The following is an 18,909-nucleotide window of genomic DNA, read 5'->3' on the forward strand; positions in this document are numbered from 1 at the left end:
GATGCCTTGAGGCAAGCGGCCTATGGGCGGAGGGGAGGCTTCCTTGAGGCAAGTATCCTCGGGGCTGAGAGGGGGCGCCTAGAAGCAAGAAAAGCAGCCTCGGGGATGAGCGGGGGCGCTTAGAAACAAGGAAAGTGGCCTCGGAGTGGGGAGGGTTGCCTCAAGGCAAAGAAAGTGGTCTTAGAGCGGGGGTGTCAAGTGGCCTCAAAGCGGGGGAGGGAGGTGAGGGGTTGCCTCGGGGTTGATGGAGAGCGGCATCCTCGAGGCAAGCGACCTCGGGGTAAGCGGCCTCCTTGAGGCAAGTGACCTCGGGGTAGGCGAGGGGAGGGGGGCACCTTGAGGCAAGCGACCTCGGGGTAGGAGAGGGGGGGCGGCCTTGAGGCAACCGACCTCAGGGTAGGGGAGGGGAAGGGAGCGGCCTCGGAGCGGGGGGCTGCCTCGAGGCAAGGCAAACGGCCTCGGAGCAGTGGGGGGCAGCCTCGAGGCAAGGCAAGCAGCATCGAAGTGACCTAGAGGCAATTATCTAGTACATTTAAGGAATTACTCAACTACATTTATCATTAAAATAAATTATTTTATATTTCATGTAAATATGGACCCAACAAATAAACTTGATTAGAAATTTTCCTTATAATTCTTCTTCTTCTTAGTTTACCATTAAATAAATTTGACATGACCAATAAATTATTTTATATGCTATATAAATTCGACTCAACATTTATATATTTTTGATATTGTCATGCCCGAGCCTACACCCTGGGCGGGACTGGCACTCGAGAACCATTGATGGACCCAAGCGAACCCTTGGCCTGGTTTAACTCATGGCGGAAGACTTAAATAACAAGATAATAGTCTGAAAAAATAAACTCATGAAATAACGTAGAATGTCTTAAAAGAACATTCAACTAGCCAATATGGCAACTCAAATCTCAAACATAAGCCAATAATAAGATAACGACAAATGAACTAACTAACTCTCTATGAAGCCTCTAACAACTGAGATGGATGTCGAGACAAGACCCACAACATCCTAATGAACTAACTATAAAGCAGTAAAAAGGGGTCCTCCGAAAGCAAGGAGGCTCACCAACTGACTCTGAATGCTCAACTAGATCAACGAGGCGCTGGATGCTGATCCTGGTTACCTGTATCTGCATCATAAAATGATGCAGGCAAAATGGCATCAGTACATTGAATGTACAATGCGAGGGTAAAACTAAACATGACATAAGCTTGAAAGGAATCTGAAAAGAACACTTACCTTAGCTTTACATCAACTCATGGATACACAACTCAAATGCAAAATAAAACAACAATAAAGGTGCAGTTTATACAAAGCATTTAAAACAGTAGGTGACAACTCAATGTGCTAAAGAAATACAATAACAACTCAATTTACATATAAGTAATATAATACAGTGGGAGTTTCTTTAACCGACAATCATCACTATGAGTTAAAGTGATGATACAACGTCTCGCCCTCGCTGCCAGAACTGTCATATACCTTGTCGTGATATAGAACACCTCAACTAAGTGGATCCACTAATCTATGCTAAAAATCACTAAGGAATCATCTCAAAAGTATGACCTTTTTTACCCACGATGGCTACATGGTTTATGGAGACTTGCATTATTGTGAACGCGTCCCATATCGGTGCTCAATACTAATCCCAAAAATATACTTAGCTCATATGTTTAAAAACAAAAATCTTTCGGTGGTTTGAGATAATTACTCAAACACTAGCTCAAAGGCTCTTTTGGAAATCGGTGTTTCCTCCCTTGTTTAAATGTGAAAACATTTACTCTTTTGGGAATACATAGTCCCGGTATACTCTTTTGAAGAAACGAACTTTGGTCTTTACTTTTTACTCAACTCAAAACTCAAGTCTTCAAACAAAGTTAAAACATTTGTAAAAGACTTTTGAAACGACTCTAAGAACTCTCTAAACTTGGCTCTTAACTTTCCTTGAATTTGAATTTATGGATTCAAGGATTGTGATTTGTGATAGGAAGGATCTCATGATGTTTAGGAGTGTCTTTAAATAGTTATACATGAGAAATTATCAAGAAATCACTATCTGGAAGCAAGTCTGCGATGCGGAGATGCATGTAATTATTTGGTCGCAAAATAAATTTTGAGGCAGAACGGTTCGTGAACGCTCCGCGATGCGGTAAAGAATTTTCCAATCGCGGACCTGGTACCCAGATTCGCCTAACTTTTTCCTTCTTTGTTTTCAGCCCCAATTCAGTTAAATTCGGTTCTTTTTCCCAAATTCTCTTTAGATTCAGATACCCAGTAGATGTACACAAGAACCTAAATCAAAACAACTCTATAATTCAACGCAATAACCTCAAGAACTCCTCATTTCAGCCCAATTCAAGAACGAAAGTAAATTCAAGAACACATATCAAGAATATCAAACTTTCAACCCTTTCTAGGACGAATTCTTGCTGAAATAAACATGTTTGGCGCGTGGGTGAACGAACCCAATGCTCTGAAAGTCTCACATACCTCGTAGGATTGAATCCTTGGCAAAATCCAAACACAAAATCGCAAGAACTTGACGAATCTTTGAACTTTTCCTTCTCCTTTCTCCGCTTAAGTTCTTTCTCCAAAAACCCTAGTGTGATTTGGTAGGGCGTAAACTGATCTAATTCTGTTTAGACCCCAATTAAACTTCTAAAAACGAAATAAATTAATTGGGCATGGAAAAGACCAAAATACCCCTTTAAAATCCGGTTTTGACTTTCCTTATCTAGACAGCCCAACTTCCAATGGACATATCTCCCTCATACGAACTTGTAATTGAGAAAACTCGGCGGAGTTGGAAAGATAATTCAAAGATCTTTTCTACGGTATCTGGTAGCACACCTAAATCATCCTGAGCTAGGAGTCATGGTCGTTTGAAGTTGACCAATTTTCCAGATTTTTCATTCTTTCCAAAAAATGACTCTTTCTAATTCTAGCTCTTTCACTTAGCGAGATGTTACAAATATGTTAAATATTAGTGTTTAATATGCGTGTAGATGTTGGTAAATCATCAATGTTTGTTCTTTCATCAAAATATGTCTGTATTTTGATCAATATTGTCCATTCCTAAGCCCGAATACAGAGGATGCAATTTCATAATTTAAAATAAGAAAACCAACAAAAAAGTTGGTATCATCAACCCGCACCAACATGGGTTCTGGTGCACTGGTGGGAGCGCTTCCCCGTAAGAGTTTTATCAAGAAAGAAAGATAACCCACAGAATTTGCTCTACAGTGATCCTTTTTAAGAAGAACACGGAAGCGATTATTAGAGCTAATATTTCATGAATAAATTATAAAATTTTATATACGTTGAGCTGAGTTTCTATATATAACATACAAAATAATTTTTTTTATGCCGAATTTATATAATGTTAAATTTAGAAAAAAAAAAGAATTATAATGGATTTTTTTTATTATATTTATTTGTGGGGTTCATATTTATATGATTCAATTTGTCATGATAAATGTAGTTGAGTGATTTTTTAAGATAAAAACCTTAAGTTGAGTGATTTTAGTGATACAAAATAAATTTCAATGGATTTTCTAGATAATTTCTCATCTTTTACATTTCAATAGATGTAAGCAATAACATGTCAATTTTAATTCATCACGACGAAATATGGAATGTAATAGATATGTCTCAGTTTTTTTCAATTAGCGTCGCTTCTTTTAGAGATCAATTTTTAAATAAATTTATAGTTTCAGTTATTGACGAAAATATAGTTAGGTTTTTAAAAAATCATGCTTAAAGTTGATTTTGAATTTTTAAAGTTTCTTTGTTGATTTTTTATGTTATTTACTTATTTATAGTGTTATTTGTAGTGTTATTTGATTAAAAATTAATTCAGTAGTAATGTTATTTGATTTGTATATGACAGTATTATTCATATGATCAAATAAAAATTTAACAACAAATATAAAAGAATTTTATAATTTATTTTGATTAAGCATGAAATTTTTTGGTTGACAGATGATTATTGCATGGTGTTTTGATGGTTGAAATAATATATTATGGGGAAAAACCTTACCCGCACCGGGTGTATACACCAAACTAATGCAATTTTCATTATTATGTGATTTAATGAAGCAAAACACATGTTAATTAATCATGATTAAGTAAAATGAACTATAAATTTAAACACATGGCATGCAATGCTTGGTGTATACACTCGGTGCGGGTAAGTTTTACCCTATATTATGTATTTGTAAATATATATTATGATTAAAGTGTCAAACCAACACGAGAACATTGTGCAATTAAGTATCTTACTACAATGAGTTGGTATTTTTTTCGTTCGTTTGTTAATTGGTATTGTTTAGTAATCTTGTGGTGCAAATGATAGTGTATATCAGTTTGAAGTGTACACCAAATTGTAATCATAATATACACCATAATAATTCAATTTATACAAAAAAAATATCATGTTTATACCATTTTATATCATAATTTATAGCAATATGCATACCAATTATGCACAAAATTTAAACCAATTAAATAGTTAATATACATCATTCTATATCATAAATGTCACAAAACCCAACCCACCGTGCCGTGCGGGCACCCTCTCTAACACCTAAGTAGGAGGAACCTTAGTTCCCAAAATGGTTAAAAACATGCGGAGGATTAAGAAAACTGGAATAAAAGGAATTTCAAGAGATTTCTATATGATAAAGAATTTTAACAACTGAGGTTAAAATTTACAAAATAAATAACACCCCCAAGGATCTAGTCTAAACAGGTATAAGAACTTCTAAGATTACAATGTATAAAAAGCAGTAACTACGACACAACTCCCACCACAGGAAAGGAAGAGTAGAAGCTGTTGGAGATTGTCTTCGTCTTCACCTGTGAAACATCACTGACCCTGCAATCAGACTATGTCCAAAGGCATAGCAAGAGTAGTATCAGTACAAACCACCCATATTGGTAGGCTTTATCGGTCAACACGATGCCCACTGCAAAATATAAAGAAATCAACCAGCAGGAAATATGCAACATGAAAGTATGCCCCTTAACCTTTATCCTCCTGCCTTTATTGTTATCGTATACCTTAAGCGTACTAGAACACTTGACTCTAACCCCCCCCTAGTCTAGCATCCTGCATCACTCCGCCTTTGATCATAGCTAAACAGTTCTAACTCGCAAAGGAGTTCCCGAATACAACCACTACCAACTCGGCCAACCACTCACGATATACCCTCGCTTCTTCTGTGCCACTCTTATACCTATGACTACACAGTATACCCTGTCCAGGCTCGCTAACTATTTCAAATACAAATCCCCTTCCCAAGGTAGGATCTAACTACTATTTAGATCATGAACACTACCCTACTTATCATTATTTAAGAACGCAAGCATCCCCTCTAATAAAATCCCCTCGGTCTCCAGTTGCCAGACCACATACCGGTGGGCCCGCGCTCATTCGCAAGCAATTCCAATGAGTAGATATAAGCCATTTAATTACAACACAGTTAACACACATATATAAGAGGCATAATTCAATTATATTTTAAGGGCACATACAATTCTCAAATATCCAAAGCAAGTAGATATGAAAGTAGTAATCACAAATGGTTCTCGCATAGAACCCACGCCCAAACTATTAGTGTGTCATAACGTGACACCCGATCCTATATACATGTGTTGAAATGTGACGCCCGGTCCAATATATGTGTCGGAACTTGACACCTGATCCAATATATATATATCGGAACGTGACACCCGATCAAGTCAGCACAACCACAATCACAATCACACTCAAAATGAATCCATTAGATTCGGTTCACATTTCCCTATTCACATATATGCATGCATACAATGAAGCAATTAAACAGCATACATCACACAAACAGGAAATCAAACCATCACCTAACCCTAGTTCACAAGACAAGGCTTTGCCCCATGGTACACATCATCCTTAGTAACTAGGGTACAGGTACAATCATCTTTTTTTCTATTCACGAAGGCCTAAAAATGGATTCTACTATCAATTAACATTATATTACACAGTGAGCACGAATTTACGACTATTCAATTGAGTAAACCTAGCCTACCTAGGTGCCAAGCTGCTGCAGAGGGTTTGTAGCACCAATCCTGGCTTTCGGACAATGAGATGGTGGATTTCAGCCGGGAATCAGCGAGTTATCGTCAACCTTGTGCTAGAAATCTATTTCTCCTTCCTTCTCAAGCCTAGAGTAACCTTTTGAGAGTTTTTGGGGTGATTCTCGCCTTTTTTTAGCACTTAGGTAAAAAGGAGAAAATAAGACTTCACGTCATTAAGTTCTATCCCCGACCATCCCGCTCTAGCGCTTCCCATCCCGCTGGGGCACCGCCACCGTAGCAGCATCGTCCCTGCTCTGGCAGGATGGTGTGCCTGAGTTACACGATGTGTTTCCTTTCTTAATTAACAATGATTTGGGTCGTTACAATTAGGGGTGTACAAACCGAACCATAAAGTCAAACCGAACCAATGAACCAAGTCAAACCGAGAAAATAAATTGACTTATGGTTTGGTTTGATTGGTTTGGCGTTGAAAAAAAAAAACCGACTCTTCTTGGTTCGATTTGGTATTAATAAAAAAAAAGTCAAACCGAATCCAACCCAAATCGACATAATACTTATATAATTTTAACTTTTTATACATAAAAATATTTATATAATCTATTTTGTGAATATTTTAAAATTAGTTTTATTAATTTTCAATATGTACAAATTAGATATATATTCAGATTTGGGCTTATAACTTGTAATTGGTGAAATGATCCATCAATTGGTGAAATGATCCAAGGCCAATATAAACCTAAAAGTTAAAACCCTAGAAACTAGTCATATTCTCATTTCTCACTTTCCACTTTGCAATCTTTCCACTTTCCAGAGAGCTGCTCATTCTTCCCATTCATCCGTTCATCTATAGATAGTCAGGTACATTTTTCTTTTTCTTTTTCTTGCAAATGTAAGTTTATCAATGAAGTTCGTCACTTACTTTTTCTTGCAAATGAGTAACTTATTTTGAATCGTTGTTGGTTGTTGCTACAAGTCTTAATTTTTTGTGTTTCGCTTCCTTAGATGGAGAATACGGCTGGAACTGATATAGAAATGATTATTGACAGTCCTCTGGTTGTATCAATACCTCAAAAGAAAGGCAAAAGCACTCATCATCTCCGCACTCCTCCTAAAAAGCAAAAAAGAACAACCCCAATAGATTTCATTCCTACAAATGGTAATACTGGGAGAAAAACGTCACAGATTTGGGATCACTTTGCTAAATTTATTGCTAAAGGAGGTAAACGAAGAGCAAAATGTAACTATTGTGTAAAACACTTTACTGCTGAGACAAAAACAAATGGAACCTCTGTATTGTGGTCACATTTAAATGACAAATGTCTCAAATCTCCCTTTAGATTTGTAGATAGAAAGCAAACAACGTTGAAAGTTGTACCAATCAAAGTAGGGAGACAAGAAAATGGAACAAGTTCTATAGAAAAGGTTGTGTACAATATGGAGGATATCAAGAGAGCCATCGCTGAATTTTTCATTATTGATGAACAACCTTTTAAAGTTGTTGAAGGGGAAGGTTTTAAAAAATTGATGGCCAAAGCTTTGCCTAATTTTGAATTACCTTCACAGGTAATTGTGGCTAGACATTGTTTGAAGATCTATCAAGAAGAGAAAGAGAAGCTTAAAAAACTTGTCAAGAATCAACATATATGTATTACTAGTGATACATGGACATCACTTCAAAATTTGACTTATATGGTCGTGACTGCTCATTGGATTGATGATGAATGGAACTTACAGAAAAAGATTCTTAATTTTTTCCAAACTCCGGATCACAAGGGTGAGACTATAGCTAAAGGTATTGAAGCATGTTTGTTGGATTGTGAAATTTAAAACTTGTTTACAGTGACTCTGGATAATGCATCTGCCAATGATGCTGCCATTAAGCATTTGAAGGCACGTATTGATGATTGGAAAGGGGTCATATTGAGAAATGAGTTTTTACATGTTAGATGTAATGTTCATATTTTGAACATAATTGTAAAAGAAGGTTTAGATGAACAAATTGAGCCAATTTCTCGCATAAGGAATGCAGTGAAATATGTCAAATCTTCTGCTTCTAGGTTTGCCTCTTTCAAGTCATATATTAAGAAGACTAAGCTAGACACTCATGGTCTCTTAAGTCTTGATGTTGAAACTAGGTGGAATTCTACATATACGATGATAGAAACTGCTGTAAATTTTGAAAAGGCCTTTGCAAGAATGTACGTGGATGATCATAACTATCGAACGTATTGTCTTCAAGTGAATTGAAAGGACATCCAACTACAAATGATTGGCAGCTTGTGAAAGGTTTTATAAAGTTTCTTAAAATTTTCTATCAGTCTACTTTAAAATTTCAGGGAGCTTATATGTTACTTCTAATATATTCTTCCATGAATTTTTTAATGTTCGAAGTTCTATATTGAAGTATTCTTGTAGTGAAGATCTAATTTTGATTGACATGGCTGGAAGGATGAAGGTTAAGTTTGATAAATATTGGGAGAAAATTAAGAAACCTGAGAATTTGACCATGTTGTTGTTCATTGCTATTGTGTTGGATCCTAGGTATAAGATGCGATATGTCAATTTTATTCTTAGCAAAACATATGGCTTCTTATTGGGAAAATTAAAGGCAGATAATGTGGAAGGTGTCTTGAAACGTTTGTATAATCACTATAATTATTCTTCGACTGAAACTTTTACAAATAACATTGGAGGTGACACTAACATGATGGGTGAAGTTGATGATATATTGCATTCTCAATGGGAGAAACATTTAGAAGATGAGGAAAACATTGCGAAAAAATCTGAGCTTGATCAATATTTGATGGATAATGTAGAGAAGCCAAAAGATTTTAATATCTTGACTTGGTGGAAAGCTTCATCGAATAGATATCCAACTATTTCAAAAATGGCAAGGGATGATCTTTTTATTCTCGTGTCCACTGTTGCATCTGAATCAGCCTTCAGTACAGGTGGTCGTATTCTTGATTCATATCGGAGTTCTTTATCACCAAAGACAATAGAAGCTCTTATTTGCACTCAACAATGGATACGGTCACCTTCTAAAGAATGGAAGTTTCAAGATTATTTGGAGGAAGTTCAGAAAATTGAAGAAGTTGAAAAAGGTAATTTACTAATTTAATTCTTAATTCTCCATCTTTAATATTAATTTTCTACTTTGAAAACAACTTTATGCTAGTTGCTATCTAACAAAGTTGAGTTGACAAATGATTCAATATCTAATTACTTATTTATGTGCTAATAATTCTTTCCTTTCAGAATGTCCAGGTGCTCCTTTGAGTATCGATTAGTTTATTGAAATATCTTTTGCAAATCTTTTGTTATATAGGTATTTCCTTTCCTATTATTGAAATAGCGTTTTACAGTTCTTTATTATCTAACAGAGTTAATTTTACAAGTCTAGTTACTCGTTCACGTACTGATAATTTTCTTTCTTTCAGAATGTATGTCTAGGTGACCTTTTTAGTATATATTAGTTTGGATGAAGAAAATATGCAGCTGGATCATGGTAGTTGAAGATTATTGGAGTAGCTTTGCAGTTCTTTTGTTGGGTTTTTAAGAGGATATTTTACAAACATAATGTGAAGTGTTGTGTTTTTAATTTTCAATGTTAAATAGACTTAATTTTGTACTAAAAACACCTCCAGGTTGTACAAAATGAAGATGGATAGATGAATATTGTATTTTCCTATTGTAAAACCTAAACACTCTTTAAAAAATTGATAAAACCGAAAGAACCGAATAAAATCGAAACCGAAAAAACCATTTTTTATTGGTTTGATTTGGTTTATAAACTTAATAAACCGACATAATTGGTTTGGTTTTTTTTTTATAAAAAACCAATCCAACCTATGTATACCCCTAGTTACAATAGATACCAATTTACCCCTCGTTCGTCCCCGAACAACAAGCGGAGGAGTACGCACAGATCATTTGGAAGACTTTGAAACTAACGGATTGGCCCGTCATGGAACGACGAAAGATAGCGGTTTCACAAGGTCTAGGCACGAAAGGATCTTTGTCCAGGAACCGGCTAGGGAATGAAGCAACACACGGAGGGAAGAACAAGAAGCACCCATTTACTTGGCCTGACCCCGCCAGAGGGGTAGGAGTCACACTGAAGCAGGGCTGCTGTGGCAGGAATCCTCCCGCCGTGACGTGGAATCGGAAATATTTTAGAAGGGGAAAAGAGGAATGGTTTCCCCATTCCCTCCTACTCTCATTCAAAATTCCCAAAACTCTCTCAATTGCTTTGCTCTAATCGTCCATCCCACGGTAATGTTCTTGTTCCTTACTCTATTTACTTCAATACTTGTTTATCAACGATTGCATGAAAAGAAACAATTGGGTAGAATGGCCTAGGGTAGTTTTCAAAAATGTGAATATAGGTTTTCTTGATTTGGTAACAAAAAATGTAGCATGGGAACTTCCCTTATGTTCACAATATCTCCACAACGTTCTGAGCGTAAGGATTTTGCGGTTAAATGATTGAAAGGGTTCTGAAATGGGTGAGGGAATTCGAATAGGTTCTTGATGTAAAACTTGGATTCGGGAACCCTTTAAGGGTTGTATTGATAGGATTTATTTTTTTGCATAGTTAAGTACTAGGGTACTCTAGATACACTGATCTGATGAAACATTTGCTAAAAATGGGGTTTTGGGGAGAAGGGGTGCCATGATTGCACCATGGAGTTCATCCCAGGTGAAGGTCGCTCTGGCAGCCTCCATCCCACTGTGGCAGACTCCTTCATGCCGTTGTGGTGGGGTCCTAGCCACTTTGGCGAGATTCTGTAGAACAGTGGCCTCATTGCCTCTTAAAATAGAAATTTTTCTTTCTCCTTAACCCATGATTGACTAATTCCATGGAGTCTTAACATGTACCTTTCGTGAATTTTGTAGACTTGTCTACTATGGCTGGAATTAATGAGGAAAACTTGCCACTCGTCCAATTTCCCGATGCTGCAAGTCGGGACAGACACCATGATCACTGAAACACTAAATTCCTGTGCGAGAGGGATTTTCACCTGCTGAGCTTAGCGGAGAAAGCACATGCCTTCCATGCCCAGGTGATAGAGTTTGGATGGGGTCCGCTGACATAAGCTCCCTCTATCGCTCACTCAGGCTGGGTGAGGGAGTTCTACACTATACTTCCTATTTTCCGTTGGGACAATCCTCACCCCACAATCCGCATTCGAGGAGTCAACATTTCTATGAGTGCTCAGTTTATCAATGCGGTGCTCGAGGTGCCAGAGGTCTCCAACTCAGAGTACGAGATCTGACTAAGGGATATGGATTTGGGCTGGCTGCGGGACATACTGGTTGAGGCTGCACGTTGGGATCAGGTCTACTGGGCTACTATAAAGGATATCACTAGTACTCACTGCTCACCGGATGCCAAGAGGTAGTTGCACCTGGTTTCTAGGAGGATTCGCCCGTCAGGAAACTGCATCGACGTGACCTTTCCTCGAGCTATAGTGGTGGCTTGTGCTATACAGGGGGTTGGACTAAACGTAGGGGCACATACTGTGTCCGAGTGAAAGATGTTCTGAAGAGGCAACAAGAAGGCATTCATCATCCATGTCATGGTGACAGTGATGTACAAGCGGGCGGGGTTGCCACTCCTGGACACTGAGGAGGTACTTCCTATGGATCCCCTTTTTCATCCACTTTTAATCAGACAGCCCTCCACCTAGGGAAAGAAGAAAAGAAAGGCGGATGGAGTTAGCAGTAGGGCAGCGGCTGAAGCAGGCGATGGAGGAGAGGATGATGATGAGGCCGACGACGCCCTTCCTACCCAATCTCAGCCCCCATTTTCAATTGCTCGTGTGGAGGAGGACATGGCGGTCGTCCAGAGGAAACTTGGAGGCTGCCAAGCTAGCGCCTCGACTTCTCTTCCACCCTCCACTGCCATTAAGGTTGAGAAGCTCTGTCGCCAGCTGCGATGGGGGAGAAAGAAGAATTTAAAGAGGGATCGCCTATGGGCCGGATGTGAAAGACCTTTAAGGTCATTTTCTCTTACGTCACCCTCTAGCGGGAGGTTCCCACGCTCAAGCCAGAAGACTTCCGAGAGTTCCCCTGGTTGAGTGACGCGTGGACTAGCGAGACAGCCCCAGAGGACATGGGGTCCGACAGCAACACTTCTCATTCCAATGGTCCTTGATTTGGTTTTACCCCAATTGGGCATGTAATAGACAGAATTTCTGCTTTTTTTACGTTTTTGTAAGCACATAAATGCTCGTTTTGCTATTTTCATAGCCTTCATTATTACTAGGTGTTTATAACTCTTTGTTCTATTGTTGAGTACTGTTTAGGATACGGAAATTAGTCCATGCACAATTCGGGGTCCATAGGCAAAACAAGGGAAAACATGAGAGACAGGACTGAGATTCTGTCTCGCCCTGTCCCGCTCTGGCGGTGGACTTCTCGCTCTGGCGGTCTCGCCCTGGCTGGAATAATCCCGCCCCAGCGGCTTCGACGGGACCAGTTCCCAGGATAACAATTCCTACGATTTCACCTCATTTCTATAATTTTTCATTGACTCTCATTGTCATAAATAAGCATGTAGGATAACCCTCTAGCTAGGATAGGCATTGTCCACCCTGAGTCAACCCAACGGTATACTCAAAAGAACCCTTTCTCATTAATATAACACAACAAGCATGCACATCCCCAGAATATGCTTATTAACCACACGGTTAAAAATCGATTGCGAAACACATCGAGGGAACCTTTCGTATCAACAAATTTCTCTATTATGCAATAATAGCCTTTTTTCTTACATGGTCCCCGATTGATCCCGATTGCCCTGAAACTGAAATTTCCTTACAGTCACAAATCATTCATTTCCCTTACCCTCTTTATCAATGGTAAGTCCATTCTCAACTAACAGTTGCATACCTTCTCGTAAGTATATCATGTCACACGTCTAGAATTCGTCCAAGAATCACATTATAGCATTCAAGCAAGTAACCTTCACACAGCAGCAGTTATTCAGATAATCACTATGCACATAATCATGATTTCCAGCTACATCACACAGGCAAGTCAAAATTCATCAACTTAATTCGCTCCATGGATGACCATTAGCTAATCGTCCATGCACTTATACCGCCTAATTCGTCCAGGAATCACATTATAGCATTCAAGCAAGTAACCTTCACACAGCAGTAGTTATTCAGATAATCACTATGCACATAATCATGATTTCCAGCTACATCACACAGGCAAGTCAAAATTCATCAACTTAATTCGCTCCATGGATGACCATTAGCTAATCGTCCATGCACTTATACCGCCTCTAAGGCCAGATACCAATTGGAACCTTCTCTGTTCCAATTTACCTTGCTTGTGTCCCTTCAGTCGTGACTACGACCTTCAGTTCACCTCGTTGAGATGCCAATTGGAATCTGAAGATACCAATTGGACTCAACACATACCACAGACGACAACCCGCACGAAAGGAGAGAAGAAATAGAACCACTTCCTAGAATGCTTCATAGCTTCCTGAAGATTAGATGTGGACGTCAACACACCAATCCACAAAAGTCTATTCCACATTTGCTCTTGTACTGGGAGACCGGCAGCCTGGGCTCTGATATCAATTATCACGACCCAACCCATCGGGTCATGTGGGCACCTACTCTAACACCTAAGTAGGAGGACCCTCAGTTCCAAAATGGTTAAAACATGCGAAAGATTAAGAAAACTGGAATAAAAGAAATTTCAAGAGATTTGTATATGATAAAGAATTTTAACAACCGAGGTTAATATTTACAAAATAAAGAACACCCCCAAGGATCTAGTCTAAACAGGTACAAGAGCTTCTAAGATTACAATGTATAAAAATCAGTAACTACGACACATCTCCCACCACAAAGAAGGAAGAGTAGAAGCTAATGGAGATTGTCTTCGTCTTCACCTATGAAACATCACTGACCCTACAACCAGACTATGCCCAGAGGAATAGCAAGAGTAGTATCAGTACAAACCACCCGTACTGGTAGGCATCATCGGTCAACCCGATGCCCACCGCATAATATAAAGAAATCAACCAGCAGGAAATATGCAATATGAAAGTACATCCGTCAACATTTATCCTCCTGCCTTTATTGTTATTGTATACCTTAAGCGTACTAGAACACTTGACTCTAACCCCCCATAGTCTAGCATCCTGCATCACTCCGCCTTTGATCATAGCTTAACAGTTCTAACTCGCAAAGGAATTCCTGAATACAACCACTACCAACTCGGCCAACCACTCACGATATACCCTCGTTTCTTCTGCGCCATTCTTATACCCTTGACTACACAGTATACCCTGTCCTAACTGTTTCAAATACGAATCCCCTTCCCAAGGTAGGATCTAACTACTATTTAGATCATGAACACTACTCTACTTCTAATTATTTAAGAATAGAGACAGCCCTTCTAACCATATCCCATAATAACACTACTAACAGTTAATAACACACATATATAAGAAGCATAATTCAATTATCTTTTCAGGGCGCATACAATTCCCCAATACCCATAGCATGTAGATATGAAAGTAGTAATCACAAATGGTTCAATCATTGAACCCACGCCCAAACTGTTAGTGTGTAGGAATGTGATACCCGATCCCATATACATGTTTTGGAACGTGACACCCGGTCCAATATATGTGTCGAAACGTGACATTTAATCCAATATATGTGTCGGAACGTGACACCCGATCCAGTCAGAACAATCTCAGTCACAATCACACCCTTAATGAATAAATTAAGTTCGGTTCACATTTCCCTATTCACATACATGCATGTACATAATGAAGCAATTAACCGACATATATCACAAAAAATAGGAAATCGAACCATCACCTAACCCTAGTTCACAAGACAAGACTTTGCACCATGGTACACATCATCCTTAGCAACTAGGGTAAAGGTACATTCATCCTTTTTTCCGTGCCCGAAGGCCTAAACATGGATTCTACCAATCAATTAACATTATATTATGCAGTGAACACAAATTTATGACTATTCAATTGAGTAAGCCTAGCCTACCTGGGAGCTAAACAGCTGCAGAGGGTTCGTAGCACCAATCCTGGCTTTCGGACAACGAGACGGTGGATTTCGGCCGGGAACCAACGAGTTGTCGTCAACCTTGCGCTAGAAATCTATATGTCCTTCTTTTCCAAGCCTAGAGTAGCCTTTTTAGGGTTTCTGGGGTGATCCTCGCCTCTTTTTGGCACTTAGGGTAAAAGGAGAAAATAAGACTTCGCGTCATTAAGTTTTGTCCCCGACCATCCCGCTCTGGCGCTTCCCATCCAGCTGGGGAGCCGCCGCCATAGCGGCATCGTCCCCGCTATGGCAGGATGGTGGGCCTGAGTTACCCACGATATTTTTCCCTTCTTAATTAACGGCGGTTCGGGACTTTACAATAAATTATACCACTTTCATACCTTATATATCAGTTCAAAGTGTACATTTGTGTCACTATATTATGCACCATTTTAATTAATCTGTAAATTTAAAAATTATAAATATGTGATTATATTTGGTGTTATACATTGTTGTAGGTAAATACGTGTATGATCATTTATCGAAATGTAGTGTGTCGGAATATCACACCTAATCCCATTTACATGTGTCAGAATGTGACACCCGGTCCAATATATGTGTCGGAACGTGACATTCTGATCCAATATATGTGTCAGAATGTACTACACCTGATCCAGTCAGGACCACCACAATCACAATCACACCCATAATGAATCCATTAAATTCAGTTCACATTTCCCTATTTACACACATGGATGCATACAATGAAGAAATTAACTGGCATATATCACAAAAATAGGAAATCGAACCATCACCTAACCCTAGTTCACAAGACAAGGCTTTGCCCCCACGGTACACATCATCCTTAGCAACTAGGGTAAAGGTACAATCATCCATTTTTCTATGCCCGAAGGCCTAAACATGGATTCTACCATCAATTAACATTATATTACGCAATGAGCACAAATTTATGACTATTCAATTGAGTAAGCCTAGACTACCTGGGCGCCAAACAACTGCAGATGGTTTGTAGGACCAATCCTGGCTTCCATACAACGAGACGGTGGATTTCGGCCGGGAATCAGTGAGTTGTCGTCAACCTTGTGCTAGAAATCTATCGCTTATTCTTTCCCAAGCCTAGAGTAGCCTTTTGAGGGTTTCTAGGGAGATCCTCGCCTCTTTTTGGCACTTAGGGTAAAAGGATAAAATAAGACTTTGTGTCATTAAGTTTTGTCCCTGACTATCCCGCTCTAGCGCTTCTCATCCAGCTGGGGCTCCGCCGCCATAGCGGCATCATCCCCGTTATGGCAGGATGGTGGGCCTGAGTTACCCACGATATTTTACCCTTCTTCGGGTCGTTACAATAAATTATGCCACTTTCATACCTTATATATCAACTCGTAGTGTACATTTGTGTCACTATATTATGCACCATTTTAATTAATCTGTAAATTTAAAAATTAGAAATATATGATTATATTTGGTGTTATACATTGTTGTAGGTAAATACGTGTATGATCATTTATCAAAATATAGTGTGTCGGAATGTGAAACTCGATCCCATATATATGTGTCAGAATGTGACAACCGGTCCAATATATATGTCGAAACGTGACATTCTGATCCAATATATGTGTCGGAACATACCACACCTGATCCAGTCAGGACCACCACAGTCACAATCACACCCATAATGAATCCATTAAATTCAGTTCACATTTCCCTATTCACATACATGCATGCATACAATGAAGAAATTAACTGGCATATATCACAAAAACAGGAAATTGAACCATCACCTAACCCTAGTTCATAAGACAAGGCTTTGCCCCATGGTACACATCATCCTTAGCAACTAGGGTAACTGTACAATCATCTTTTTTTCTATTCCCGAAGGCCTAAACATGGATTCTACCGTCAATTAACATTATATTATGTAGTGACCACAAATTTACGACTATTCAATTGAGAAAACCTAGCCTACCTGGGCGCCAAACAGCTGCAGAGGATTTGTACCACCAATCCTGGCCTCCATACAACAAGACGGTGGATTTCGGCTGGGAATCAACGAGTTATCGTCAACCTTGCGCTAGATATCTATCTCTCTTTCTTTCCCAAGCCTAGGTTAGCCTTTTGAGGGTTTCTGGGTGATCCTCGCCTCTTTTTGGCATTTGGGGGAAAAGGAGAAAATAAGACTTCATGTCATTAAGTTTTATCCCCGACCATCTCGCTTTGGCGCTTCCCATCCAGCTGGGGCGCAGCCGCCATTGCAGCATCGTCCCCGCTTTGTCGGGATGGTGTGCCTGAGTTACCCACGACGATTTGCCCTTCTTAATTAATGACAGTTCGGATCGTTACAATAAATTATACCACTTTCATACCTTATATATTAGTTTGAAGTGTACATTTGTGTCCCTATATTATGCATTATTTTAATTAATCTGTAAATTTAAAAATTAAAAAAATGTGATTATATTTGGTGTTTTATATTATTGTAGGTAATACGTGTATGATCATTTATCGAAATGTAGTGTGTCGGAATGTGACACCCGATCCCATATACATGTGTCAGAACGTGACACCCGGTTCAATATATGTGTCGAAACGTGACATTACGATCCAATATATGTGTCGAAAAGTACCACACATGATCATGTCAGGACCACCACAGTCACAATCACACCCATAATGAATCCATTAAATTCAGTTCACATTTCCCTATTCACATACATGCATGCATACAATGAAGAAATTAACTGGCATATATCACAAAAATAGGAAATCGAACCATCACCTAACCCTAGTTCATAGGACAACGCTTTGCCCCACGGTACACATTAGGGGTATACGAAACCGAACCGCAAACCGAACCAAACCGTGAACCGAGTCAAACCAAAAAAAAAACTCGACTAGTGGTTTGGTTTGGCTTGGTTTGGTATTAGAAAAAAAAACCCGACTATATTTGGGTTGGTTTGGTTTTAACTAAAAAAAACCAACCCGAGACCAAACCAACCCGACATTATATATGTAATTTTAAAATTTTATTTTATACATAAAAATGTTTATTAATATATAATTTATATATTTTTCTTAATCTTTCTCACAATTTTTTGTTTAATATTAGTGGACTTTGGGCTACATTGTTGACTTGAGCCCACTTGTTATTTTTAGGAATAAACAAAAGCCCAAATAAATTATACAATTCAACTATCCCTATATAATATTCACTATCTCATTTAACAAAGGTCATTTGGTCAGCAGCTCTTCACCTTCAAAGGCTTAGTCACTGTTAGGTTTTACTCCTTAGCTATTAGGGCATATATTGAGCTCGTCTTTTGAATTTTAGTTCAAATCATCATCAACTCATCTTAATCTGGGTAAGTAATTGCTACTAACTCGTTTTTAGATATTTTTCTTGTATTGCAATTGTCAACAACATCACAATTTTGGGTAGTTGAATCATAGATATAAACCTAAAAATTATACATCTTGGTGTCCATATCTATGGTGTGTTAAGCTTAGCAACAAGATGATGATAAATTTTTTGTATATAAGTTTCACTTATTTCTCTCTTTACTTATGTTGTTTTAATGCAATGAAAAAGGGGCAAGTGTTCGACTCATTGCTTTTGGTTCCATTTGTATGGAGGTTTTTGTACTGTAAACATCGTGATGGTCCGCAAAGATAAGGAAAAACAAGTGATAGAGATAAAAATTTAAGAGACTATTAGATTTTGATAGCAGTAGCCAGTAATATACATCAAACTTTTCT

General features: G+C 38.5%; 1 protein-coding gene across 1 annotated transcript; it reads left to right on the forward strand.

Annotated features, from left to right (window-relative positions):
* The first annotated feature begins 7,099 nt into the window (after positions 1 to 7,099).
* LOC107063100 (zinc finger BED domain-containing protein RICESLEEPER 1-like) lies at positions 7,100 to 8,998 on the forward strand. Its single transcript, XM_015314547.1, has 4 exons — positions 7,100 to 7,889; positions 7,938 to 8,295; positions 8,513 to 8,909; positions 8,966 to 8,998. Exons 1-4 carry the CDS (start codon positions 7,100 to 7,102, stop codon positions 8,996 to 8,998), a joined length of 1,578 nt encoding a protein of 525 aa, XP_015170033.1.
* The last annotated feature ends 9,911 nt before the right edge of the window (positions 8,999 to 18,909 follow it).

The sequence above is a fragment of the Solanum tuberosum genome, unplaced genomic scaffold, assembly GCF_000226075.1.
Source record: "Solanum tuberosum cultivar DM 1-3 516 R44 unplaced genomic scaffold, SolTub_3.0 scf00305, whole genome shotgun sequence".
NCBI classification, from domain to species: Eukaryota; Viridiplantae; Streptophyta; class Magnoliopsida; order Solanales; family Solanaceae; genus Solanum; species Solanum tuberosum.

What these genes read in the sequence shown, in the direction of transcription:
- LOC107063100 (XM_015314547.1), top strand. Translation starts at nt 7,100, where the DNA reads ATGGAGAATACGGCTGGAACTGATATAGAAATGATTATTGACAGTCCT. An exon ending in GAAAAGGCCTTTGCAAGAAT is followed by an intron (nt 8,296 to 8,512) that starts GTACGTGGATGA and finishes GTATTCTTGTAG; the next exon opens with TGAAGATCTAATTTTGATTG. An exon ending in ATCAATATTTGATGGATAAT is followed by an intron (nt 8,910 to 8,965) that starts GTAGAGAAGCCA and finishes TTCATCGAATAG; the next exon opens with ATATCCAACTATTTCAAAAA.